The sequence below is a fragment of the Phacochoerus africanus genome, chromosome 14 (assembly GCF_016906955.1).
Source record: "Phacochoerus africanus isolate WHEZ1 chromosome 14, ROS_Pafr_v1, whole genome shotgun sequence".
NCBI classification, from domain to species: Eukaryota; Metazoa; Chordata; class Mammalia; order Artiodactyla; family Suidae; genus Phacochoerus; species Phacochoerus africanus.
Window position 1 is genome coordinate 1,473,345 of NC_062557.1, and position 26,068 is coordinate 1,499,412.

Here is a 26,068-nt window from a genome sequence, read left to right on the forward strand (position 1 = left end):
CGTATGGAGGTTCCCAATCTAGGGGTCGCATCAGAGCTACAGCAGCCAGCCTACACCACAGCCACAGCAACACTGGATCCCCAAACACTGAGTGAAGCCAGGGGTCAAACCCGCGTCCTCATGGATCCTAATTGAGTTGACTAACTGCTGAGCCATTAAGGGAACTCCCTCTTTTTATTTTCATTTCAAAATATTTTCTAATTTCCTTGAAGACTTTTTATTTGATGGATTTTCATTTTTTGTAGGATTTTTATTTTTCTATTATAGTTGACTTACACTGTTCTGTCAATATCTGCTTTACAGTAAAGTGACCCAGTCATCCTCATCCGTGTGTGTGTGTATATATATATATACACACTTTTTCTCAACATTATCTTCCATCATGTTCCATCACAAGTGATTAGATATCCCTGGGCTATACAGCAGCATCTCAGTGCTTCTTGATGGGTTATTTTTAAATCTGTTTTTCTGGAGTTCCCCTTGCGGCTCAGTGGTTAACGAATCTGAGTAGGAACCTTGAGGTCGCGGGTTCTATCCCTGGCCTTGCTCAGTGGGTTAAGGATCCAGCGTTGCCGTGAGCTGTGGTGTAGGTCCCAGCCGTGGCTGGGATCCCGCGTTGCTGTGGCTGTGGTGCAGGCCGGCAGCTACAGCTCCGAATCGACCCCTAGCCTGGGAACCTCCATATGCCGTGGGAGCGGCCCAAGAAATAGCAAAAAGACAAAAAATAATAATATGGGTTTTTCTGTTATTATTACTTTAATTCTGATACTCACATTTGGTATGACTTCAGTTGTTAAAGATTTCAAACTTGTCGACGTTAATTTTACGGCCCAGCATACAGTCTGTCACGGTCCATGTTCAGCGTGCACTTGGCCTAGAGAACTAGAGACCAGTCCCCTCATGGACACAGATGGAAAAACAATCCTCAACAAGAGATGGTAAAGCAGGAGCTCCGCTGTGGTGCAAAGGGGTCTGCGGCGTCTTGGCAGCTGCTGGGGTGCAGGTTCGATCCCTGGCCCAGCACAGCGGGGTAAGGGTCCAGCATTGCTGCAGCTGCGGCTCGGATCTGATCCTTGGCCCAGGATCTCCAAGTGCCGCAGGGCAGCCAAAAAGGGAAAAAATACATGTACATATTAGCAAAACAAATCCAGCAATATACAAAAAGGGTAATACACCACAGTAAGTGGAGTTTTTCCAGAGGGAAGGCGTGTTGGACATCTGAAAATCAGTGCAATTCACTACATTAACACACCACAGAAGAATCGCATTATCATTGCACACAGAAAAAAGAACGTACGATTTTTTTATGTGAGAGTGTTTTGGCTGCTCCGTGACGTGGCGTTCCCGGGCCAGGGATCAGATTCCAGCTGCGGCTGTGACCTGAGCCGCAGCTGCCCAATTGCTGGATCCTTAGCCCACTGTGCTGAGCTGGGGATGGAACCCATGTCCCAGCTCCAGAGTCGCAGTCAGAACTCCTCATTCACGATTTTTACAGAAACTCGGCAAACCAGAAATAGAACACTTTCCTTCGCCTGGTAAGTGGTAAGTCCCCCAGCTCACACCCCACTTCATGCGATGGACTGACTGGCCCCCCCAGATCGGGTACAAGGCCGGGAGGTCCACGCTCACCACTTCTGGTTGGCGTTGTCCTGGATGCCGAGCCACTTCCATAAATCAAGACAAGATACAAAGGAAAAAAAATGGGAAAGGAGGAAGTTAAACGGTTACTATTTGCAGATGGCATGCTAGTCTGTGTGAAATCCCAGATAATCTACAGAAGTATTCTGAGACTAATAAGTGAGTTTAGCAAAGACGTGGGCTCTAAAGTAAATGGCATTATGAGTCGTATTGTATACTGGCAACCAACAATTGGAAATTGAGGAGTTCCCACTGCGATTCAGCTGGTTAAGAACCTGACATAGTGTCCACAAGGATGCGGGTTCGATCCCTGGTCTTGCTCAGTGGGTTAAGGAGCCTGCCTTGCTGTGGCTGTGGTGTAGGCCAGCAGCTGTAGCTCCGATTCGACCCCTAGCCCGGGAACTTCCATATGCTGCACTTGTGGCTCTAAAAAGCAATAATAACAAAATAATTAAAAGTTGCCATTATTGGGTGTTCCCGTCATGGCTCAGGGGTTAATGAACCCAATTAGAATCCATGAGAAAGCAGATTCAACCCCTGGCCTCGCTCAGTGGGTTAAGGAGCCGGCATTGGTGTGAGCTGTGGTGTAGGTCACAGATGTGGCTCAGATCTGGCCTTGCTGTGGCTGTGGTGTAGCCAGCAGCGACAGCTCCAGTTGGACCCCTAGCCTGCGAACCTCCACATGCCGCAGTCGAGGTCCTAAAAAGACAAAACAAAAAAAACTCTGTTATTAGAGTGCCCTCAAAATGAATGAATTTAGGTATAAATCTAAAAAAAAAAAAAAAAAGTAGGGTCTGTATGCTGAGAAATACAAAAGACTGATGAAAAAAAATCAATGGAGACCTGAACAAATGGAGAGGTGCTCTGTGTTCTTGGATCGGAAAATGCTATTGTTAAGATGCTAATTCTCAAGCTGGTCTACAGATTGAAGAAAATCTCCAAAATCCCAGCTGGATTTGTGTGTGTGTGTGTGTGTGTGTGTCAACTGGATCCTAAAAGCTACAGCAAAACGCAAAGGAATTAGAATAACGTGATCTTGAATAAGAAGACTGAGAAGCTCCCGTCGTGGCTCAGCGGTCGATGAACCTGCCTAGGATCCATGAGGATGTGGGTTCGATCCCCGGCCTCACTCACTGGCTGAAGGATCTGGTGTTGCCATGAGCTGTGGTGTGGGTTGCAGACATGGCTTGGATCCCGTGTGGCTATGGCTGTGGTGTAGGCTGGCAGCTGTAGCTCCAATTCAACCCCTAGCCTGCGAACCTCCATATGCCACAGGTGTGGTCCCCCCAAAACAATTTTTTTAAGAAAAAGAACACTGAGGGCTCCCAGTACCTAATTCAAAGACTTCCGGGCAGCGCTCGTCAGTGCAGTGTGGGATGGGTATAAAGTCAGACAGGGCAGCGGACCAGCACAAGTTCAGAAGCAGGTCCACACAGATGTGGTCAGTTGGTTTCCACGGGCGTCAAGATAATTCAGCGGAGAAAGGACAGACTCTCAGCAGTCACTGCTTAAACAACTGGAGGAAAATGAGTCTGGGAGTTCCCATCGTGGCTCAGTGGTTAATGCATCTGACTAGCATCCGTGAGGACGCAGGTTCCATCCCTGGCCTGGCTCAGTGGGTTAAGGATCCGGCACTGCCGTGAGCTGTGGCGTAGGTTGCAGACGCAGCTCGGATCTTGCATTGCTGTGACACCTGTGGCTGTGGCCAGCAGCTACAGCTCTGATTCGACCCCTAGCCTAGGAACCTCCATATGCCGAGGGTGCAGCCCTAAAAAGCAAAAGCAAAAAAAAAAAAGGAATGAGCCTTGGCTCCTACATCCCATCTCACAGAAAATTTAAAGTGAGACATAGACCTAAGTGTAAAATTTACAGAAGAAAACCGACCAGAAAATAGTCTGTCCTTGGATTGGGCAATGGCTCCTTCTATGAGACAAAAGAGGCGCAAAACCGTAGTGCAAGAAACACAGGCATCCTCAAAGTTTAGGAACTTCCCTTTGAATGACGCAGTGAAGAGAACAGAAAGACAAGCCACAGCCTGGGAGATGCTTGCCAATCACAGCTCTCCGGACGGACTCAGATCGAGAACATGCAAGGCACATTCAAACCTCAACAATAGAACAAACCCCCCCGTGTACCAAGTGGGCACAAATTTTGGACGGATTTCACTGAAGGAAGGAGGCGTATGAGTGGGACAGAGCCCACGGACAGTCTCAGCATCACTGGGGAAATGCCACTGAAGACCACGCGGGACACCGGCTCACGCCTGTGAGAATTACTGAAAAGTCATACTTTAAAAACCCCGTGATACCAGGTGTCAGGGCGACACTACTGGTGGGAAGGTGAAAAGGTGACCCTCCTTTGGAAATGTTGGCCATCTCTCGGAAAGTTAAGCCTGTTCCTCACATATGATTCGGCAGTCCCCTATTTTTTTTTTTCTTTTTAGGGCCGCACCTGCAGCATATGGAGGTTCCCAGGCCAGGTGTCTAATCAGAGCTGTGGCCTCTGGCCTACGCCAGAGCTGTAGCAACACCAGATCCAAGCCGCATCTGTGGCCTACACCACAGCTCATGGCAATGCCGGATCCTTAACCCACTGAGAGAGGCCAGGGATCAAACCTGCAACCTGATGGTTCCCAGTCAGATTCATTAACCACTAAGCCATGATGGGAACTCCCCCCCCTTTTTTTTCCTAACTAAATTTTTAAATTAAAAAAGTATTTTATTTTTAAAAGTAGGGCGAAGACCAGCAATGTGCTGTTATTTTGAAGGGAAAGATGACTTGGGGAGGTCCTGTCCTGGCAAAGTGGAAACGAATCTGACTAGGAACCACGAGGTTGTGGGTTCAGTCCCTGGCCTCGCTCAGTGGGTTAAGGATTCGGTGTTGCCGTGAACTGTGGTGTAGGTCACAGACGCGGCTCGGATCTGGTGTTGCTGTGGCTGTGATGTAGGCCAGCGGCTACAGCTCGGATTCGACCCCTGGCCTGGGAACCTCCATGTGCTGCGGGTGGGGCCCTAAAAAAAAAAAAAAAAAAAAAACTCTTTGGAGAGACCAGAGCCTTTCTGGAGGAGCAGGACTTTCCATGAAGGCAACAGAGACCGCGGAATCGGCTGGGGAGCGCGGCGCCCCGCGCGCCAGATCCGCCTGCGCGCTGGGAAGGACGTGCAGCTGGTCGTGGGGCACGGGGGACGCCAAGGAGGGGAGGCCCTGTCAGTGGGGCCTGTGGTCTGGACATGGGGTACAGTAGACAACGACCTCCAGGCGTGGCGCTCAGGGTAGGGGGGGTTAAAACTTTGGAAAAGGAGAAGAAAAAAAAAAAAAAAAAGCATTGTCAAGATAGAGAAAAAAAAAAAAAAGGACAGAGCCACCCACCGCGGGGTCTTGGGTGTGAGGAGGGTTGCGGACACTGGGTGTGGGGTCTCCTAGGAAGCCCCCACCCGCCAATGCCATTGACAGCTTCGCGTCTTCCCCAGGGCGAGCCTCCAAAACGGAGCTCTCAGGGGGTGGCGGGACCCAAGTGTCCAGATGGGTCTTGGCAAGGAGAGAGCTGGGGATGGGGCGGGAGCCGGGGAACCGCGTGGGTGCCCAACCCTAGGCCGGGGGCGGGGGAGGAAAAGCGCCAAACCCCCGCTCGCGCCCCGCCCCTTTCTCCTCCCCATCCCTCCTCCAGAGGCTCCGCCCAGGACCGCCCCATTTTAGCTGAGACCCCGCCTTCTGCAGCCACGTCCAATCGGCAGCCAGTGGCCGCCACGGCCTCCAGCTCTCCGCCGCCCCGCCCACGCTTGGACTTCGAAGGACAGCCGAGTGGCCCAATGAACTCCCGGGATGTCCGGAGCGGGTGGCCGGAGGGCCAATCCAGAAGAGGCGAGGGCAGGAAAGGCGGGCCTCCGTGACAGACGGGGAGGAGGTGCCAGGCTGTTTGCTGGTTGCTAGCTGCCGCCGCTCGCCCGGCCACCCAGCCGCTTCATTGTCACCGGGCCTCGGAGTCAGGGCCCCGGCCGCAGGCACGAGAACTTAGACCCGAAGCCTGGACCCCACGCGTCCCACCTTGGAAGGCCCAGCGCACCCCTCGCTACTCCATCCCGCAGGCCCCGAGTCCCAGGCCCGCCTCACGCAGGTGAGGGTGTCTCTGCGCAGGTGGGGTGGCCCCCGCAAGTGAGGGAGGCCCCGGGCCGGTGCAGATGGGTGGCCTGCGCCTGGGAGGGGGGTCCCTGGCCCGCGCAGTGGGGGAGGCCTCGGGCTGCGCAGGTGAGGTGGAACGTGCAAGCAGGTGGGGCCTCGTGCCTGTGGCCAGGTCTATGCAGGTGAGGGGGTCCCAGCTGATGAGAGGGAAGGTGCAGGTGAGGGCTCCTCCACCGCCCCACAGGAGGGGAAGGGCTCCTGCCCCCGGGGGCGGGTGAGCCCCTGCTTTCCCAGGAGCATGCTGCGGGGGTCCAGTCAGCAGTGTCTTGCTGGGCTCACCCCCTTGAGCCAAAGCCCAGGCAGATGGAGAGCTGCCTGGCGGAGGAGCTGCCTGGGGTCCTGGGTGAGCCCATCCTGAGAGGTCCAGGCAGAGGCTCTGGACAGCAGTCTTCAGGTCCTGTGTGCAAGGTGAGGTCTGGCCTGGAGGTTTCCGTGGAGAGGCTCTTTTACCATCTGAGAGCCCCGCGCATGCCTCGCATGGGCCAGCCTCGGTCCAGCCAGTGTCCCAGGGGAGGAGGGTGTTAAATTTCACCCACAGAACCGGAAAGGCATGACCCAGGACAGTGGCCTGGTGAGTGGCAGGGACAGCCTTGGCCCTCGCTCTGGAGAGGAGCGGCCAAGGGCTCTGCTGGGGGCTTTGGGGCTGAAAGAGGCTGTGATGCTGAACTTGGGGTGACAGTGGTGTGTGCCTTGGTGGCCCAGAGGGCTGGCCTCATCCCTCTTCCTCTCCGGTCACTCCTGGTGCCAGCTTATCCACTGAGCACTTGCCAGTACCAGGTGCCAGGGCAGCACGGTCCCTGCCCTGAGTGGCGCGGAGACCACCCTGGGTGGGCAGGTGAGCAGGTGGAGAAAAGGGAAGCCAGATGAGGGGGTGGAGAGTGACAGGGACGGGCAGCCCTCTGAGTGAAGGGGACCTTGGAACACCCCGGAAGGGTCTCAAGCGGGGGGGGGGGGGGGGGGCATGGAGTTTGCGGTCAGCTCTGAGGCCTTCAGGTGAGTGGACTTCCTTCTCCCTGCCTGAGAGCTGGAGGCTTTTGGGGGCGGGTCCCAGCCTGTTCTGAGACTTGGTTCAGAAGTGGGAGGCTGGGCCAGCCAGGGCTGGAGGAGGGGCTGCTGTGCTTGTTCAGGTTTGAGGTTGGAGGCAAGGAAGAGAGTTGTGGGGTGAAGGGAGTGACTGGGAGGGCGCAGATGTCAGGATGAGACCTGGGTCTTCGGCCTGAGCTGGTTGCAGAAAATGCCCACTGGGGAGGGCCTGCTGGAGGTGCAGTCAGGAGTCTGTTTGGGTCCAAGGTGCCTGGTACCCCAGACTCAGCCAAGTCGGGATTAGCAGGATGGGAGGCCGGGCCAGAAGGTGTACCTCTGGGAATCATCAGCCCGGGGGCAGTGTTTAAAGGCAGGAGGCCAGAGGTGGCACCCAGGATGGAGGGCACAGACCCAGGGCTGAACGGTCGCAAGAGGAAGGGCCGGCAAGGGATGCTGTGGAGGGGGCTCTAGGAGCGGGGGAGGGGACACCAGACGTCCGGGCAGATGCTGCAGCCCAGAAGCCGGTGGACGTCCTGGTGGTTCAGAGGAAACGGAGGGGTTCCGTGGCCACATGAGTCTGGGGAGCCCTAACAAGTCCTGGTGAGAAGCCTCGCCAGCCTCACAGCCAGCCGCCTGTCTGAGCCTCGTGATCCCGTGAGGGGCCCTCGGAGGTGCCCGCCATGTAGGTGAGGATGGCGGGGCTCAGGCTGGTGCAGCACCTGTCACAAGTGGGGGCTCACACCCACGACCTTGGCCGTTGGTGCTCAGGGTCCTGCTCTGCCATGCGCTCTGCGAGGCAGGTGGCGGGCGGACCCGGGTGCCCAGGGCCCCTGCAGCCTGGCTGGAGGTGATGTGTGCAGAACCCGTGCCTCACCTCCTCGTGTCTCTTCTTCCCTGCTCAGGGCCTTCCGTCCACCATGAGAGGCTCCAAGGCCGTCAGCGGCCCCTCCGGCCCCCCCGAGGGCAGCCCAGAAGGCGTGGACCTGAGCCTGACGGGTCTTCCTCCGCCCGTGTCCCGGCGCCCCAACAGCGCCTCTGCTGCCAAGCCCATCACCCGCTCCATCTCCATGGTCACCGGCAGCGAGCCAAGAAGGAAGACTCTGGTGAGGGTTAGAGCTGGGGCATCAGGTCTCGGGCTGTCCAGGGCCAAGGACCTGCCCCAGCCCAGCAGGCCATGTCCGAGACCCCCACGCGGCTCCCCCCGGCCACGCGTGGCCTTGGAGACCCACGTGTGACTGCAGAGACACGGCCTGGCCAGGGCCGTGTGACTGCTGAGCGGCCTGGCCAGGGTCTGAAACTGCCGTGGGGTCGGTTGTCTCGTTTCTGTAGGAGGCCCCAGGGCCAGCAGGCTCCCCGGCCATCAACAACCTTCGCAGGTCCAGCAGCACCACTCAGGTCAACCAGCCACAGGCCAAGCAGGCGTGGGCCGGGCCCCTCAGGTAACCGCGGACTGCTTGCTTCGGGCCCTCGCTCAGCCGCTTTCCCACCCGCCGCAGCGCGAGCACTGGCAGGGCGGTGGACGGGCAGGTGGGACAGGTCTGGACCCATCGTCTCTGTGCGCAGAGAAGCAGGCCTCAGGGCCGACGTCCCTTGCCTGCTCCTGTCCCTCTGTCCTCACTGTGCTTTCCCTGTGGGCATCACAGGGGCCCTGGGCCAGGGTGTGAACGCCTCGTCCAGGCGTGGCTGTCGGATCAGGGTGCAGGCCCAGGGGCAGAAGCCCCATGTGACCTGGCCTGCCCTGCTCTCTCGTCTGGGTCCCTGGAGTCGGGCTCCCGAGGCCCAGTGCCTGTCCCTGCCTGCCACCCCCTCTCTGCCGCAGACCGGCGGAGCCCCCCGACGTCATGACGCTCTGTGAGGGCAGCCCCGCTGGGAGGAAGAGGCCGGCCAGTCTGAGCAAAGCTCCCAGCGAGAAGGGAGCCACGTGGAACGCCCTGGTGAGGCCGGTGGCTGCGCGAGCCGACAGGACGGCAGGCAGCCCGTGTCTGTTGGTTCACTTGGTTCTCGCCGCCCCTGCAGGGTGGGGCTGTGGGCATCAGTGCTGGTTAGCAGCTTCGCAGCGTGAGGAGGAGCAGAGCCCCGCCACGGCTCCCCGTGTGCGGGCGTGAGCAGCGGGGTCCCGAGCAGAGGTGTGTGTGACCCACAGGACGACCGGCCCAGGGCCCTCACCTTGCTGTGCGACACCCAGAGTCCCGGGACCCTCGACGTGCCAGTGTGCCCGCGGAGGAGGGAGTGCACGGTGCCCCTGGCACCCAACTTCACGGCCAACAACAGGTGCGCCAGCTGCAGGGGCCGCACAGCCCTGCCCCACTGGAGCTGCCCAGGCGGCTGCTCTGTCCTGTCTGTGGTTTGGAATGAGTGAAGGCGTGAGGGCGTGAACGAATGGACGGCCTGGTGGGGAGGCTGCAGCGTGGGGTCTTGCACACAGGGGCTCAGATGGGGCCCTGCCCTTCGGCCTGCAGTGCCCACCCTCCATGGGGCAGCTCGCCCCCGAGGGCCTGAGATGCCCAGCTTCGCTCTTAAAGAGGTCAGGCCCGGGCAAGGCTTACTCGGGGCCGCAGGCAACTTTAAGGCTCAGCCATCAAGAGCCGCTGTCTCTCTGGAGGGAACAGGGGTGTCTGCGAGAGCAGGTCAGCCTCCGGGCCGCGCTGGTCACTTCTCAGGCCTGCCGCCCTCAGCGCGTTGGAACAAAGCACACCCGGAACAGCGGGGTCTGCCCGGGCCGGGCAGGCTGTGGCCTCGGCCTCTGGCCCCTCAGGGCTGGTGGCCAGAGATTGTCAGGATGGGGGCGCCTGGGGAGAAGGGCTCGGGGTGGCGCCCCCACCACGGGAAAGCTGCCCATCCTGCTTTCGGCCTCCGTGGGGACCCGTGGGCAGAGGGGCAGAAGACATGTTTGCTTCCGCACAAGGAGGACTTCCTAAGGTTTGGAACCGTTTATCGAAGGAACAGTTTTTTATTTTTCTTTGGGCCCCCACCCATGGCACATGGAAGTTCTCAGGCTAGTGGTTGAGGCTACACCAGCGTCACAGCCACATCAATGCCAGACCCGGGGTGCGTGTGCAACCTACACTGCAGCTCATGGCAACGCCGGATCCTTAGCCCACTGAGCGAAGCCAGGGATCGAACCCACATCCTCACGGATACTAGTCTTATTCGTAACCGCTGAGCCATGGCAGGAACTCCCAAAGGAACAGCTTTGAGGTGAGTCTTCACCAGAATCGGGACAGGAAGGAGTCTTGCTTTTAACGCAAGAGTTTAAGTTAAAACTGAATTTTAATTTCTTTTTTTTCTTTTTTTTTTTTTGTCTTTCTGCCATTTCTTGGGCCGCTCCCGCGGCATATGGAGGTTCCCAGGCTAGGGGTTGAATCGGAGCTGTAGCCGCCGGCCTACGCCAGAGCCACAGCAACGCGGGATCCGAGCCGCGTCTGCAACCCACACCACAGCTCACGGCAACGCCGGATCCTTAACCCACTGAGCAAGGGCAGGGACCGAACCCACAACCTCATGGTTCCGAGTCGGATTCGTTTCCGCTGCGCCATGACGGCAAGTCCTGATTCTGCCTTCTGTTTGCTGTGGGATGTGGGGCAGGTTGCTTGACCACCCACCCACCCCCCGCCCCCGGGCCCCAGGGTCCTCGTTCCACCAAAGGGGACAGAGGCTGGGATCGCCCCGGAGAGTCGCGAGCATTACAGGGTCCAAGGTAATGACCTTGAGGAGCAGAACCTGCTCGGGAGACGCCGGTGTTTGGGACACACTTCTGTCTCCCTGAGTTAAAAACGGTCTCTTTTCTCTCCGTGCTCGGCTGGTTGTCTGCGCACAGTCAGTCCTCACAGACTTGAAAGCCGACTCCAAACACCCCTCTGTACCGTCAGCCCAGCGGGAGCCCTGCCCGCCCACCTCCCAGGGGAGAAGCCCCTCAGAGCCTCTCTTCTCGCACCGGGCCGGGCAGCCTCTCTCTCTCATCCTCATCATCCCTCCGGGTGGGCCCTCTGTTTCCTGGGGGGCGCGGTCCTTGACCTGTAGGTTTCTCAGGAGGGCGTGCGGGGCGGGGGGGAGCGTTTGAGAGTGTGTGCGCCTGCTCCCGCCCTGACCGCACACGGCTGAGCCTGGCCACCTGAGTTCTGGGTTGGAAAGCGTCCCCGACGTCTTGCGGCCACCGCCCGGTTTCCATGGAGAGCCGGGAGACCTCTCCGCCTCCTGATGCCCGGTCCTTTCACGGGGCAGTTTTCCTCCCGCAGAAGCAATTGCGTCATCTCTGCATTTCCCTGCGGCGGAAGGTCCTGGGGCCAGGCTTCCACACCGGCCTTCCTTGCTCTGCTCTCCTGTCTTTTTTTTTTTTTTTTTTTTTGTCTTTTCAGGGCTGCACCAGTGGCATGTGAAAGTTCCTGGCTAGAGGTCCAATCGGAGCTGCAGCTCCCAGCCCACCTCACAGCCACAGCCGTGCCGGGTCCTAGTGGCCTCTGTGACCTACACCCACCACGGCTTCAGCAACGCCGGATCCTTAACCCCCTGAGTGAGGCCAGGGATCGAACCCACTTCCTCATGGATACTGGTTGGGGTCTTAGGGGATTCCCCTCCTGCCATTTCTTCCCTGACGTTTTCCCGTTCGTTCTAGGACTGCCTCCTGGATTGATTCTGCAGAGTTGGCATTTTCTCTTTCCTTCTCCAGCTTTGGGAGCTGCTTTCCGATGGAAGCGCTGAAATGTATCGTTCGACCTTCCTCTCCTGTCCATTCTCCTCCCTTAGCTCTCGGTTTCAAAAGCTCCTCTTGCTCCCGGTCTCTCCATGCTTCCCATTTCGTAGCATCCTGTTCCTGGTTCAGTTCTTTGGGGATCCCACGCAGGGCAGCTGGAGCCGCCGTTGACAGCCCCTGAAGCCAGCAACCTCCCCGGCCCAGCTCTGCATTCTGGGGTGTCTGGGGATGCCCGCTGGGACTCTTAGCACTGAGATGGGCAGACACTGCAGATCAAAGCGTTTCCTTCTAGAGACCTGGCGCCTAAAGATTTCTCAGCACAGCCTTACTGAAACATCTTGTGCTCCACTTGGCTTCATTTCCATCATACTCGGTTAACCTTTCACCTGTGGGTCTTTCCCCAAATGTCTGGAATATTGACCCTGTTGGAATTTAAGAGGGAGGCCTTGAAAGTTGCCTGGAAACCTCACTTTGGGGAGATGGTGCAGGGACCAGGCTGCTGTGCCAGGAGTCCGCAGCCATCAGTGTTCGGGACTTTTCTCTGGGGCGGCTCGGTCTCTCCAGGGAGAGAGCCTCCCGTCTCCACCCTAGGGTAGCTTCCTGGCACCCGAGCTACGGGGGGCTGGACAGGGATGGGGGTGTCCTGGTCCAGGACTCAGACTCGGCGTCACCTGGAAACCCAGCCTCTCGTCTTCTGTGGGGTGGGGTGGGCGTGGTGCCTGAGGCTGGGGGGTGGGGAAGGGGGTCTGGGTGCCCCTGCTTTGGAAGAGCGGGGTGCCTTTGCTTCCTGTACCTCTCTGGATGGTGGGGTGCAGACCAGCGGCCTCGCAGCCCCCAGGGCACCCAGGTTTCCCCTCGCTCACTTTGCGTATCAGTCAACCCCCACCCTCCTGCTTGTCACCCTCTAAAACTTGGGGAACATCTCTCTGCCGCCGTCTCCCCTTCGTATGCTTGTGTGTCTTTACTCCTTTGTTCCTCCCTGCGGGTTTGAGGGGGAAGAGGGGGAATGGTGTGCACCCCCGCCTCCGTCACGTGGAACTGGTGGGACAGGTCCTTTCTCTCTTGACTGTGACTGTCCCCCGCAGCACAGGCACGTCCCAAGCCCAGGGACGCGATCTTCACCCCTCACGCCTCACGTCCTGCTGGCCCAGCGCCCTGGGTGGAGCTTCCCAGGTCCAGAGAAGGGACCTGGAGGAGACCCCGCAGGGACCCGGGGACGATGCCCCAGGGACCAGTGACACCGAGGGCGTGGTCGGGGGTCCTTCCCAAAGCCTGACGCCGCCGCTGTCTCTCTCGGCAGGAGCAACAAGGGCGCCGTGGGCAACTGCGTCACGGGCATGGTACACAACCACTACACCCCCCCGGAGAGGACGCCACCCCCCAAGAGCTCCAACCGCACGGCGCCCCCCCTCAAGTAAGGCTCTGGCTCCGGTCAGCTGGGCTCGCCCTGAACTGGGATCCCGCTGAGGAAGCTGCAGCCAGCCCGAGTCTTGGGTCCCCGGCTGAGTCCAAAGCCAGAGGGAGGGTGTCTCGAGCGGGGCTTAGCTGAGCAGAGCGGCCCCTGGTGTCACTCCACGGCGATCAGGTCAGGGTGGCCCAGGGGTATCTTGAGTCACCGTCCAGCTCTGGGGTCCTGGGACGTTGGAGGCCACTTTGCTGTTTTAAATGTAGAGCCCATGAGCCCTGGGTGCCACCAGACGGGCCCTGGGGGGAGTAGGTGGCCCCAGGGACGACCAGCAAGTCAGACAGGGAGCAGGACCGCACCTGTTCCTGGTGGGCTGCAGGTGCCTCCCTCAGGCCCACGGCCCAGACAGAGCCGTGCCCAGGGGCCGGAGAGGGCAGGGGGCCGCCAGCCTGTCTCTGTCCTTCTGTCAGCAACATCCTCAAGGCAGCCACAGACGAGGGTGAGAGCAGCCACCTCGGGAAGCCACAGAAGAACGTGGCCCGCAGCAACCACGCCGTCCAGAACAACTCGGGCAGCGCCGCAGGTCTGCTCGGATGGAAGGAGGTGACCGAGGAGGAGGCTGAGAGGTGACTGGCGGGGACCGGGGGTGGGGGTGTCCATTGAAGAATTGCTTTTTTTTTTTGGCCATGCACACAGCATGTGGAAATTCCTAGGTCAGGGATCAAACCTGCACCAGGACAGCAACCCAGGCTGCTTTCAGTGATAACACTGGATCCTTAACCCAGTACCTCACGAAGGAACTCCAAGAATAGTTTTTTTTTTTTAATTTAAAAAAATTTTTTTGTCTTTTTGTCTTTTTCTAGGGCCGCACCTGCGGCATATGGAGTTTCCCAGGCTAGGGGTCTAATTGGAACTACAGCTGCCGGCCTACACCAGAGCAACGTGGGATCTGAGCCACGTCTGTGACCTACACCACAGCTCACGGCAATGCCGGATCCTTAGCCCACTGAGCGAGGCCAGGGATCGAACCCACAACCTCATGGTTCCTAGTCAGATTCATTAACCACTGAACCACAGCAGGAACTCCAAGAATTGTTTTAAAATGTGCAGCTAGGAGTTCCCTGGTGGCCTAGTGGTTAAAGATCTGGCATCATCACTACAGTGGCTCAAGTTCCAGTCCTGCCACGGGGACTTCCACAGGCTGTGGGTGAAGCCCCTACCCCGAAATGTGCAGGCTGAAAAGACCACACATTGTATGACTATTTATTTATTTTTTTTTTAATTTTTTGTCCTTTTTTTAGGACCGTACCCACAGCATATGGACGTTCCCAGGCCAGGAGCCTAATCGGAGCTGTAGCCACTGGCCTACACCAGAGCCACAGCAACAGGGGGATCCGAGCCACGTCTGCGACCTGCACCACAGCTCATGGCAAGGCTGGATCCTTAACCCACTGAGCGAGGCCAGAGGTCGAACCTGAAACCTCATGGTTCCTAGTCAGATTCATTAACCACTGAGCCACGATGGGAACTCCTGTATGACTCTGTTTATACAAAACGTCAGGAAAGGCAAATCGGTGGAGTTCCTACTGGGGTGCAGTGGGATCAGCGGTGTCTCTGGAGAGCTGGGACAGGGGTTTGATCCCTGGCCCAGCACAGGGGGTTAAGGACCCTGCATTGCCACAGCTGTGGCTTAGGTCTCAGATGCAGCTCAGATCTGACCCCTGGCCCAGGAACTCCATTTGCTACAGGGCGGCCAAAAAAAAAAAAGAAAAGAAAAAAAGGCAAATCTACAGTCAGAAAGAGAGATGGCCGCCTGGGGTCAGGGGAGTGCAGAAGGGGGTCTTTCAGAAACATTCTAAAACCAGATCATGCTGGTGCTCATACAGCTCCCTAGACTGACTAAAAATCATTAAATTGGGAGTTCCCGTTGTGGCTCAGCAGTTAGCAAACCCGACTAGCATCCATGAGGATGCGGGTTCTATCCCTGGCCTTGCTCAGTGGGTTAAGGATCCTGCTTTGTCATGAGCTGTGGTGTAGGTCGCAGACACGGCTCAGATCTGAAGATGCTGTGACTGTGGTGGAGGCTGGCAGCTGTAGCTCCAATTCAACCCCTAGCCTGGGAACCTCCGCATGCCATAGGTGTGACCCTCAAAAGCTAAAAAATAAAATAAATTTTTTTTTTAATTTTAAAAATTTTGAGGTGTTCCCATTGTGGCTCAGCAGAAATGAATCTGACTAGCATCCATGAGGATGCAGGTTCGATCCCTGGCCTCGCTCAGTGGGTTAAGGATCCAGCGTTGCTGTGAGCTGTGGTGTATGTCGCAGACATAGCTCGGATCTGGCTTTGCTGTGGCTGTGGCGTAGGCCGGCAACGCTAGCTCAGATTGTACCCCTAGCCTGGGAACCTCCGTATGCCTTGGGTGTGGCCCTAGAAAGACAAAAAAAAAAAAAAAAGAAAGCAGTATAATAATAAATATAGCAAGAACCCTTAAAAAGCGTACACCCCAAATTAAAACAAAGTTAAAAAAAATTTATTTTAAAAAGCAAAAAAAAAAAAAAATCATTGACTCATACTCAAAATGGGTGAATTTTACTAATATGTACAGCATACCTTAGTAAAACTGTTAATTAAAATTAAAATTAAGGGAGTTTCCCTTGTGGCTCAGCAGTTAGAAACCCGACTAGTATCCATGAGGACACGGGTTCGATCCCAGGCCTCGCTCAGTGGGTTAAGGATCCGGCGTTGCCGTGAGCTGTGGTGTAGGTCCAAGACTTGGCTCAGACCCTGAGTTGCTGTGACTGTGGTGTAGGCCGGTGGCTGCAGCTCCGATATTAGACCCCTAGCCTGGGAACCTCCATATGCCACTGGTGCGGCCCTAAAAGACAAACCCTAAATCAAAACACATTAAGTATAAAAGAGACACAATACTGAAAAACTCGGAAACAACTAATGGGGCTGCCCCTAGCGTCTTGGCCCAGGGGAGCGAGAAGGGTGGGCTGTCCAGGGCGGCCCCAGGCCTGTGACATCGGCCCTGGTCAGGAGCCACTTCGCCGTCAGAGGCTGGGCTTCGAGAGCCTTGCCTGGCTGGGCGGTCACCACTGCTGTCCCCATAGAGCTCAGGACCCGGCCCTGGAAGTGGGCGGGTGGGGCGAGCCGGGCCGTCCCTCTGTGTCCATGTCCCACAGCTGGTGACTGGTCACATCCTGGACGGTCCCTTAGCACCTTTGCCAGATGAATCGACACGGGGTCCTGAGAGCCAAGGCGAAGGCTTTGGGGTTAACCTCCTGCTGCCTGTAACTGACGTACAAGACCCGCCCCCTCAGGGCGCGGGGCTCTGAACTTGACAATGTGCAGTCGTGTCTGCAGACAGAATGTCCTCACCCATCCCACCCCAACTCTGGACCCCCTTGCCCGCCTTTCACCCACCCCTCCTGGCCGAGACCCCGGCCACAGCGGCCTGTCCCCTGCAGGCCCCAACGAGTCCCTGGCCTCTGGCCCTCTGTGGGGGGAGAGGTGCTGGGGGGGGCCTTGAGTTACTTCCAGTTTCTGGCCACCACGTAGCTTCTGTGCAGATGTGTTCCCATTTCCCTGTGGCACTGGCTCCTAAGAAGTGCTGTGTGCCCGTGCCCCGGCTCCTTCGCCCAGCCGGGCCTTTGGGGGACCCAGGACAGGGGCCCTACTCTGCCGCCTCCGTCCTGAGCCCCGACTGCTCTCCGACAGGTTTATCCACCAGGTGAGCCAGGCCGCTGTCACCATCCAGCGCTGGTACCGACACCAGGTGCAGCGGCGCCAAGTGGGAGCTGCCCACCTGGAGCACCTGCTGGCATCCAAGCGAGAGGTCAGTGTGGGTGTGAGCCACACCCTGAGGGACAGGTGAGAATCCCAGGGTTTCTGGGCCCCAGGGGACTGAGCCTAGAGTTGCCCTGGGGGGCCCCCATCTGGGGGCCCAGCTTCCTCCCGCCGAGTCGCTTGGCTGGTAGGGCCCAGGTGCTGGGTGGCACCTGCTAAAAGGCCGGGCAGGTTTCTGGCTGTGATGAGATGCCATCTCCCACCTGTAGGAGCCACAGGACGCCTGAGATGGGGCTGGACCTCTGTGGGACAGAGAAATGGTGAGGGGAGAAGTGGGGAGCCTCGTGGGTCACCCCCGCCTTGCAGTCCAAACTACTACGGCTCGGCTTTGCAGGGGCAGCGGCAGCGGCTGGGAGAGGGGACCCTCCTGGACCAGCACCAACAGAAGGAGGCGGCCAGGAGGAAGGCCCGGGAGGAGAGGGCGCGCCAGGCCCGGAGGGCAGCTATTCAGGTGAGGGGCAACCTGCGCCACGTGGGGGGCTCGGTGCCCAGGCAGGACCCTGTGTGCTGGGAGCTCCATTCGCCCCCTTCCTTGAGCCTCTGGACGTGGGACCCCCCCTCCCCGGCGGGGGCACTGCTCACAGGTGTCCCCTGATGCCAGGAACTGCAACAGAAGCGAGCCCAGAAGTCAGTCGATGCTGACCTTGGGCGGCCAAAGGGCACCCAGAAGACAGGGAAGCCCCGGCCCACCCAGGAGCCGCCCCTGAGGCCGGGGAGCGCTGCCCAGCGGACCCACAAGGCCAATAATGCTGGTGAGCACGGCTGAGGGCCCCCGGCCATCCTCCCACCCGACCCCCTCTGCCTCCGCTCTGTGCGCAGACATCCTGGCTATGGTGACCCCAGGTGCAGCCACCCCTGAGGGCGGACACCCTGGTGCCAAGACCCCCCCACTCCCCCTGCCAGGGAGGCCCTTGGCTGAGAAGGAGGTGTGACCTCTGCCGATGTCCCCTGGCCCCCAGTGCCGGTGCTCGGTTGGTGGTCTCTACCTGTGGGGCGGAGGGGGGGGGCTGGCTCTTAGCAGACCCCAGGCCCTGCCCGTCCCCTCCTGCCTGCTTACTCTGGAGTGGGAGCCTACAGAGCAGAAGGACCCAGAGGGTCAGGGCCCCAGCACCCCCGCTGCCCTGTGGGGTCTCCTTTGCACATGCTGTCCCAGCCCCCCTGCTCTGTGCCTGGCCCCTTCCTAAGGGCTCCCCGCACTCGTTCTGTTGTGCAGGGGCCAGCATCCACACCACAGGCCTGGAGGACCCGTGCCCGCCTGCCTGCGCCTTGTCCCCGGAACCCCGGCAGCTTGCAGAGAACACGCCTCAGGTCCTGGCACGGCCCTCCCTGCCCCTCCACTGCCGTGGGGTCACTCACGCCAGGAAAGGCCACCCAGGATGGGTCTTGCCACTCCACTGGAGGGCTGGGGTCTCCCAGCTGCTCTGGAATCCCGTGGGTTTTCACGGAAGCCGGGGTAGGGCCCACGTGGGCCCACGGAAGAGGGCTAGAAGCTCAGAGGTCAGGTTGGGCCAAGGTCTCCAGCCTGAGGAGTGAGGAGGCCGGGCCCAGACCCATTGCACCCCTTTTCATTTCCCTGGAGGGGGGTCAGGGCGAGCCCCGTCCCCTGGCTGAGCGGGCAGGGGCCTGTGTGGAGGAAGCCGAGCCTCGGCCTCAAGCCCGCCCTGCTCTGGTGGTCTCCTCCTCTAACGGTCTGCCCACTGCAGGATGCCAGCTCCCAGGACACAGCCGGCAAAGGCCTGGAGGCGCTGGACCCCGCCAGAGGCAAGGCCAAGTCCAGGGCCACCCTGGATGAGCTGCTGGACACATTGAAGCTGCTGGAGCAGGAGCCTGAGCCCCTGCCCCACCCCCGGGCCTACCACAAGGACAAATACACCTGGATAGACGAGGTGACCGTGGGCCCCAGCCATGTCCACTCAGGTCATGGGGCTGCAGAGCCAAAAAGGAAGCCCACCTGGCTCCTCCCGGCTCTAGTCAAGACCCTGACCCGTCAGGACCCTGACCCGTCAGGACCCTAACCAGGGCCACTGAAGTTTAACACCTGCAGAGTAACCCAGGGGGGAGTTCCCGTGGTGGCTCAGCAGGCTAAGAACCCAACATAATGTCTGTGAGGATGCGGGTTTGATCCCTGGCCTCTCTCAGTGGGTTAAGGATCCAGTGTGGCTGTGGCATAGACCGGCAGCTGCAGCTCCAATTCGAACCCTAGCCCAAGAACTTCCACATGCTGCACGTGCGGCTGTAAAAAGAAAAAAACAAATAACCCAGGGGTGAGAGTGGGTGTGGGCACTGCCTCTCTGCCAGGGTCTGGGCAGCCTTTGGTCCTCCCTCCAGACCAGCCCTCCCTGCCCCGCGGGCCCCTGAGCAGCTCCTGGGAGGCCGGCCCAGAATCCCCAAAACTGCGCCCCCTCCCACAGGAGGACGATGCCAGCTCCCTGACAGCGGACAACCTGGAGAGATTTGGGAAGCTCAGCGCAGCCGCCAGCCCCCCTGAGGACGGGACCCTGCTTTCAGAGGCCAAGCTGCAGAGCATCATGAGCTTCCTGGATGAGATGGAGAGGTCCGAGCAGGGCCGGCCGGCCTCGGCCCCCCAGGTGTGGCGGGGTCTCCAGGGAGGGAGGGCCTGGCAGGTCATCACCCAGCGACCGGGGCCTGCCTGAGCGGCTGCGTCCCCAGGGGCCTGTGCCGGCGGAGGGGCAGGGGCGCCTGGAGCCCGCGGCCGAGGCCAGCACGTCGGTGATGCGGCTGCGGCTGGAGGTGGAGGAGAAGAAACAGGCCATGGTGCTGCTGCAGAGGGCGCTGGTAACGCCACCGCCGCCCCTCTGCCCCACCCGGGCAGAGCACTGCCCCCGGCTCGCCCCCAGCCAGCCCCCAGTTCCCGCCCAGCACCGTCCGGGTCCAGCCTCTTTGGTCCTCGGTCCCCCTCCCCGCCCACCCCCGGCCCGCCCGGATCCCAGCGGAGCGGCCCCCAGCCCGTCTGGACCCGCCCCCAGGCCTCCTGGACCCGCCCCATCCCAGCTGGACCCGCCCCCAGCCCTTCTAGGCCCACCCTCGGCCCGCCCCTGGCCCGACCTCCTCTCCCGCGGTCCTCCCGCAACCCCGCAGGCGCAGCAGCGAGACCTCACCGTCCGGCGGGTCAAGGAGACGGAGAAGGAGCTGGGCCGGCAGCTGCGGCAGCAGAGGGAGCACTACGAGGCCACCATACAGCGACACCTGTCCTTCATTGACCAGGTGGCGCTGCGCTGGAAGCAAGGCGCGAGGGCAGCAGCGCAGGCCTCCCTGAGACGGCCGGATGCAGGGCCTCCTCCTCCTCTGTAGAGGCGGGCGGCGTCTTCCCTTGTGGGGACCTGGTGTCGACCCCTTCACGTCCGACACACACCAGCCCTCAGAGATGCTCCCCCACGACCATAGCCCTCCCCCAACCCCCGGGGTGCTCCTGGCCCAGCATGCTGGGGGCATGGGAGAAAGAGCACACCCTTGGTGGTCAGGCCGTGTGGGGTCACTCAGGACCCAGTGGTCCTCGGGGGGCCAGGGGGAGGCGTTCTGCAGACACACACCCTGAACTTTCCCATGTGTCCCGGGACTGCCCGTATCCTGGGGGGCCCCCCCTCTGCTGGGGCTGGTGGGGCAGCCAGAGCTCCCTTGACAGAGGGCAGCAGAAGCTTCAAGCCCACACTGTGCTCAGCCGAGTCCCCGTCAGGTCCTTTTCTGAGGAAAACTCTAGATGGGGGGGGGGGGTCTGTGAAGAGAAGAAGTCCAAGTAACCCAGTGGCTTCAAGTGACCGTTAGTGACACTTTGCTTGGCAGTCATAGGTGTGTCCCAACCAGGGGTCTGCCTGGAGCCTTCGGTGAGGCTGGGAGCAGTCCTGGGGCTTCACAGAGACCCCTTGGCAGGTGATGGGCAGGCCCTTTTCTGCAGGCCAGGTGTCAGGGTGGGTACAATGACCCCCATCTCAGGAGGCTCCTGACGTGGCTGTAGTGAGGTCTCTAAGCCAAGCTGCCAAGCGCCCCTGGGCTCGGCTGACACCAGCTGGGCCCCCCCAGGGGGTGAGGGCCAGGGGCAGCTGCAGCCCCCTGTCCACACGTGCGTGTCCTCCCACACCCTGGGTCCCCCACAGACCAGGGAAGGAGGGGGCTCAGGATTTGGTGCCCTGGCCTGGTGCGAGGGGAGGGGGGGTCTCCTGGCCTCAAAGGGTAGCGGTCTCACCTCTCTGGCCCTGGTTGCAGCTGATCGAAGATAAGAAGGTTCTGGGCGAGAAGTGTGAGGCCCTGGTGGCTGAGCTGAAGCAGGGGGACCAGAGGCGCAAGGACAGGGAGGCCCAGATGCAGGAGCAGCATGAGCTGGTGAGCCATCACCCTCCCACCACCTGACCTCAGACCTGGTGTGCCCACGGGCCCTGTCGAGGGGACCCCAGGACAGGCGGGCCTCAGGGCTTCACAGCCACAAGGCTCAGGAGCAAAGATCCCTGGACCCACCGTGGAGCCTGCGTGGAGAAGCCTGGGCTCACACCCCATGCCTGGAGCCTCCTCTCGAGGAGGCTAGTGGGTGCCAGACCCTGGGGTGGGAGCTGAGGGGCTCCTGTGACCCCTCACCGTCACAGACGAGGAGGTGGGGCTCAGAGGAGAGGACCAGACCTAGCTCTGCTTCCTGGGCAGAGGGACCCCTCCTGCTTTGCCCGTGGGCGCTGTTGAAAGGCTGCCTCCTAGAACCCAGGGGTGGCCAGGAAGAGGAGTGGCATCTGCATCTTCCCTTTTGCATCGGCTCCTCTGGGGACTCCTATGTCCTTGCTGGTAGGAGATTAAGAAACTCAGAGAACTAATGAGCGCCACCGAAAAAGTCCGCCGGGAGAAGTGGATCAACGAGAAAACCCGGAAGATCAAGGAGATCACGGTCAAAGGTGGGGCTGCCACGGGGCAGGGGCACATCAGGAGGTCAGTTGCGTGTGTGATGGAGAGGCTTCCTGCTGGGGGGAGGGGGAGGGGGCTGGGGGTGGGGGCTCTGAGGGCTGATGGGGCAGCCCCGGCTGTGTCTGCCCACGCCTGGCCCTCCTGCCCCAGGACACCCTCCCCTCTAGTGTGGCCCCCTCCTCCAGGGGGAGACCCTCCGGCCAGAGCCCCAAGCGGGAGCCATGGTGCGGTGGGCAGGGAGGGGGCGCTGGGGCCCTGGTGGACCCAGCTGTGCTTCTGGCCGGAGCCCCAGTGTCATGGTGGCCAGAGGTCAGGGGTCCCCCATAGCACAGAGGGACGAGGGGCAGGGCTCCTGCGGAGGCGGCCGAGCGTCCCTGCAGCCCGATGCCCCGCACCGCCCCCAGGGCTGGAGCCCGAGATCCAGAAGCTGATCGCCAAGCACAAGCAGGAGGTGAAGAAGCTCAAGAGCCTGCACGCGACGGAGCTGCTGCAGGCGGAGGAGCACGCGGCCCAGCGCTACTCACGCCAGGCGGAGGAGCTGCGGGAGCACTTGGAGCGGGAGAAGGAGGCGCTGGGCCGCCAGGAGTGGGAGCGCGCCCAGCAGCGGTGGGGGTCCCGGCCCTGGTGGGCCTCCCCCGTACGCGGGGGTGGGGGCGAGGCCCGGGGCGTGCCCCGACCCCCAGGGTGAACAGCACCCGCCCAGCGCGGCCTCCCGGGCTGGGGGGCACAGAGGGCGGGGAGGGACCACCCCGCGGTGGCTGGGATGGACGGGGCGGGGGCTGCTGGTGGCTGTCCTGCCGGCGCCTGCCCCGCGCCCCTGCGGCGGGCGTGACGTCCTCTCCATCCGGGCTGCCCCTGAGCGGGTCTCCGTCCGCAGCTTCGAGCAGCACCTGGAGCAGGAGCAGCGGGCCCTGCAGCAGCAGCGGCGACGGCTCTACAACGAGGTGGCCGAGGAGAAGGAGCGGCTGGGCCAGCAGGCCGCCAGGTGCCGCGGGGAGGGGCCCGGCCCGCCGCCCCGCCCTGCCCAGCCCTGCGGGACTGACCCCTGCTTACCTGCAGGCAGCGGGCGGAGCTGGAGGAGCTGAGGCTGCAGCTGGAGGAGAGCAGCTCGGCGGGGGGCCGGGCCCTGAGGGCGGAGTTTGAGAAGGGGAGGGAGGAGCTGGAACGCCGGCACCAGGTCAGCCCCGCCCCCAGCCCCGCCCACCCCACCCACCCCCAGCCCCGCCCACCCCACCCACCCCCAGCCCAGCCGGGGAGCGCCCACCGGGGGCGAGGGGGGCCCCCACCCGGACCAGCGCCCTCCTGCCAGGGTGGCAGCTGCTAGGAGCGCTGGGCGGAGTCCGGGTTCCCACACAGCTGGGCTCCGCAGCGCTCCCCGCAGACCCTCACCTTGACCGCGGGGCCGCATCCAGGCCCCGCAGACACCTGGGCGGGGAGCGGCTTGTGAGGCCCGCCCCCACCCTCACCTCCCACTAGACGGAGCTGAAGGCCCTGAAGGACCAGCTGGAGGTGGAGCGTCAGATGTGGGAGGCCAACTCCGCCAAGAAGGAGGTGGGACGCCGCCGGGGCCACCGGTGTGGGGTGGGGGGGCTTTCATCCCTCCCGCCCTCCCTCCTTCAAAGCTGGCTTCGCAGGGCGGGGTCGCTGTACCCGCGGGATAAGTACGTCCCCAGGTGCGGATTGCGCAGGCCAAGGGCGGCCGTGTCAAGCCTGATGGACGTCTCCAGGTTTACCTCCCAGGCTGCTCTCCCCCGAGGTAGGGGCGCCGGCCCCACCCTCAGCGAGGGGATGAAGTCCCTTTTATCAGGGTCTGTCTGGCCGCAGATTCGGCCTCTCCTGCTCTGGATCCTGGGTCCTGAGTGTGGGAGAAGCCCCAGGCTGGGCTCCCAGATCCCTCTCCAGCCCCTGCTGTGCCCCACGCTGGGTCCTGAGGACAGGTGGGGCCTGGGGCAGGGCGAGGCCCTTCCCTCTCCGCCGTCGGGGCGTCTGGGAGCCCACATGGCCGTCCTGGCCGGCGGCATCCCTCAGCCAGCCCCACCGAGCCCCCCACGCTTCCCCTCCAGGAAGCGTGGCTGCTGAACCGCGAACGGGAGCTGAAGGAAGAGATTCGGAGAGACCGGGACAAGGAGATTGAGCTGGTCATCCACCGGCTGGAGGCCGACATGACCCTGGCCAGGGAGGAGAGCGAGAGGGCCGCCGAGAGCCGGTGAGGCCCGAGTCCCCAGAGCCCGGCGGAGGCCGGCCCCGGGGCTGCCCCTGACCCTGTCCCTCTGGCCGCCAGGGTCAGGCGCGTCCGGGACAAGTACGAGGCGGAACTCTCAGAGCTGGAGCAGTCAGAGCGGAAGCTCCAGGAACGGTGCACGGAGCTGAAGGGGCGCCTCGGGGAAGCCGAGGGGGAGAACGTGCGTCTGCAGGCCCTGGTGCGGCAGAAGGAGAAGGAGCTGGCCGACGTGAAGGCGGTGAGCCCGCGGGACAGGGGGCCGGCCCCAGCCCCCAGCCCCCGCTGCCGCTCACACGGTGGTCCCTGTCGTCCCTGCGTCCCCAGGTGAATGAGCAGCTGGTCGGCGAGCGCAGCAACCTGGCCCAGGTCCTTCGCCAGGAGTTCGCTGACCGGCTGGCGGCCTCGGAGGAGGAGAATCGGCAGGTCAAGGCTGAGCTGGCCGAGCTGCGGGCCCGCCAGCGGCTGGAGCTGGAGCAGCTCACGTGGGAGAAGCAGGCGGAGCTGGAGGAGGTGCACGGGAGGTGGGCTGCAGGGTTGACTGCGCCCTCGGGGTGCCCAGACCAGCCAGTGGGCCGGACGCTGGGCCGAGGAGGGTGCTGGCCAAATGCCCTCCTTCCAGCTTCTTCCTTTCTGCTGATGCAGAACCGGGCCCATTTGCTGTGGGCTCCATGTTTGAGGCTCAGCTGTTCCCAAGTTTGGTGCTTGGCCCAGGGTTCAGGAAGAAGCCCAGCCATCCCGAGCCAGGGCTGGTGCTTCCGTGTGGGTGTCAAGAGGCTCCCCGGCCCTCGGCCCCCTGGGCCTGGGTGGCGCACGTGCTGTGCAGAAAGATGGAGGCCCCCCGAGGTGAACAGTGAACAGCCCATCCCCCGGGGGCCCCTTAGTCCCTCCCAGGTCCCTGCCTGCCTGCCCTTGGCGGGCGCTCTGCGAGGCAGGTGCACGGTGGGGTCTCGCCCTCCTCTCAGTGGGCCCCTTCCTGAGGGGTGTGGATTCACATGGGGTCAGCTGTGGGGTCACAGGTCCTGTCATCAGCTCCTCCAGGCGGCCCAGGGCCCACGGTCAGCAGGGCTGGGATAGGGTGGGCAAGAGAGCAGCCCTGCTGCCTTTCGGGGGGATGGGGGTCCCCCACTCGCTTCCCTGCCACACACAGAGCTGCAGGCTGGCCTTGCGCTCCCCTGCAGGGTGAAGACGGCCCTGGCGAAGAAGGAGGAGGCCGTGAGCAGCCTTCGGAAGCAGCACGAGGTGGGTCTCCCCGGGGCCGGCCAGCCTGGGGGGCGGGGGCGGCTCGGGCCTGACCAGGACGGACGGCGTGTTGCAGGCCGCGCTGAAGCGGGCCGACCACCTGGAGGAGCTGCTGGGGCAGCGCAGGCGGCCGTCCCCAAGCACCAAGTGACCTCCTGCCTGTGGGCAACGGACAGACCGACAGCAGCGGGCTGAGGGCGCCTGGCGTGAAGGACTCCCCGCCGCAGGTGGAGCACCGAGGCTGCGTCCTAGCAGTAAAGCGTGTCTTTTACTACGTGGCGTGACGCTGCCTGGTCTCTCCTGGGCTGGGTCGGGGGTGGCAGGGGTGGAGGCTGCTCGGGGGGGGGGGGCCCCCTCGCCAGGGGGTGGTGTGTCTGGACCCAGCTCTGCTCTTGGCCAGTCCCCATGTTCTGGCCTGTCCCTGTGGTTCCCCAGCTCAGGTCCAGCCCCCGAGCAGAAAGAACAGCCCTCTTTCCATCTGGGCCCGGATGAGCCCCGTGACACTTGTGCCCGCCGCCCCCTCCACCCTCACCCACTGCCACAGCCCCTGCTGCCTGCCCAGGCTGCTGGGTGTCCCTGTCCCCTCCCTGGCTAGAGAACCGGCCAGCCTCCCTGAGGCCCTCTCAGGACACCCTCTGGAGAGGTGACAGCCTGGAACCCTTGAGAAAAGGGTACTGGACAGGCTCTGCCCACGAGGAGGGTGGAGGCCCATCCTCCAAGGTCGGGGGGCGAGAGGGCAGTGGGGGGACATGGCTCCTTCGCCCTCCTGCTGGCCCTCTTTCACTGCTGCTGCCCTGGCCCAGATTCTGGGAGGCCACTGGGGGAGTGGCCGCTGGCCCGGGTGCCACCCTGCTGTGGGGATGCCCAGGGCTGGCCCAATGGAGGGGGAGCCCCTCCTGTGCCCTCCAGAGGCGGGACTTG

General features: G+C 61.6%; 1 protein-coding gene across 4 annotated transcripts; it reads left to right on the plus strand.

The window, feature by feature from the left end:
* Positions 1 to 5,529: 5,529 nt before the first annotated feature.
* CEP131 (centrosomal protein 131) lies at positions 5,530 to 25,421 on the plus strand. Of its 4 annotated transcripts, none has more exons than XM_047757683.1 (26): positions 5,530 to 5,752; positions 7,743 to 7,943; positions 8,170 to 8,279; positions 8,660 to 8,774; positions 8,984 to 9,111; positions 12,831 to 12,944; positions 13,406 to 13,561; positions 16,657 to 16,774; positions 17,120 to 17,236; positions 17,387 to 17,537; positions 17,999 to 18,093; positions 18,489 to 18,671; positions 19,197 to 19,373; positions 19,456 to 19,581; positions 19,885 to 20,010; positions 21,007 to 21,123; positions 21,575 to 21,677; positions 22,092 to 22,293; positions 22,565 to 22,672; positions 22,747 to 22,864; positions 23,164 to 23,238; positions 23,751 to 23,893; positions 23,969 to 24,146; positions 24,233 to 24,429; positions 25,087 to 25,147; positions 25,224 to 25,421. In XM_047757683.1, exons 2-26 carry the CDS (start codon positions 7,758 to 7,760, stop codon positions 25,296 to 25,298), a joined length of 3,279 nt encoding a protein of 1,092 aa, XP_047613639.1. In that variant the 5' UTR covers positions 5,530 to 5,752; positions 7,743 to 7,757; the 3' UTR covers positions 25,299 to 25,421. The 4 variants fall into 4 exon arrangements, with proteins under 4 accessions (XP_047613639.1, XP_047613638.1, XP_047613637.1 ...); XM_047757682.1 differs by having other exon boundaries at positions 24,233 to 24,418; XM_047757681.1 differs by having other exon boundaries at positions 21,575 to 22,293.
* Positions 25,422 to 26,068: the final 647 nt, after the last annotated feature.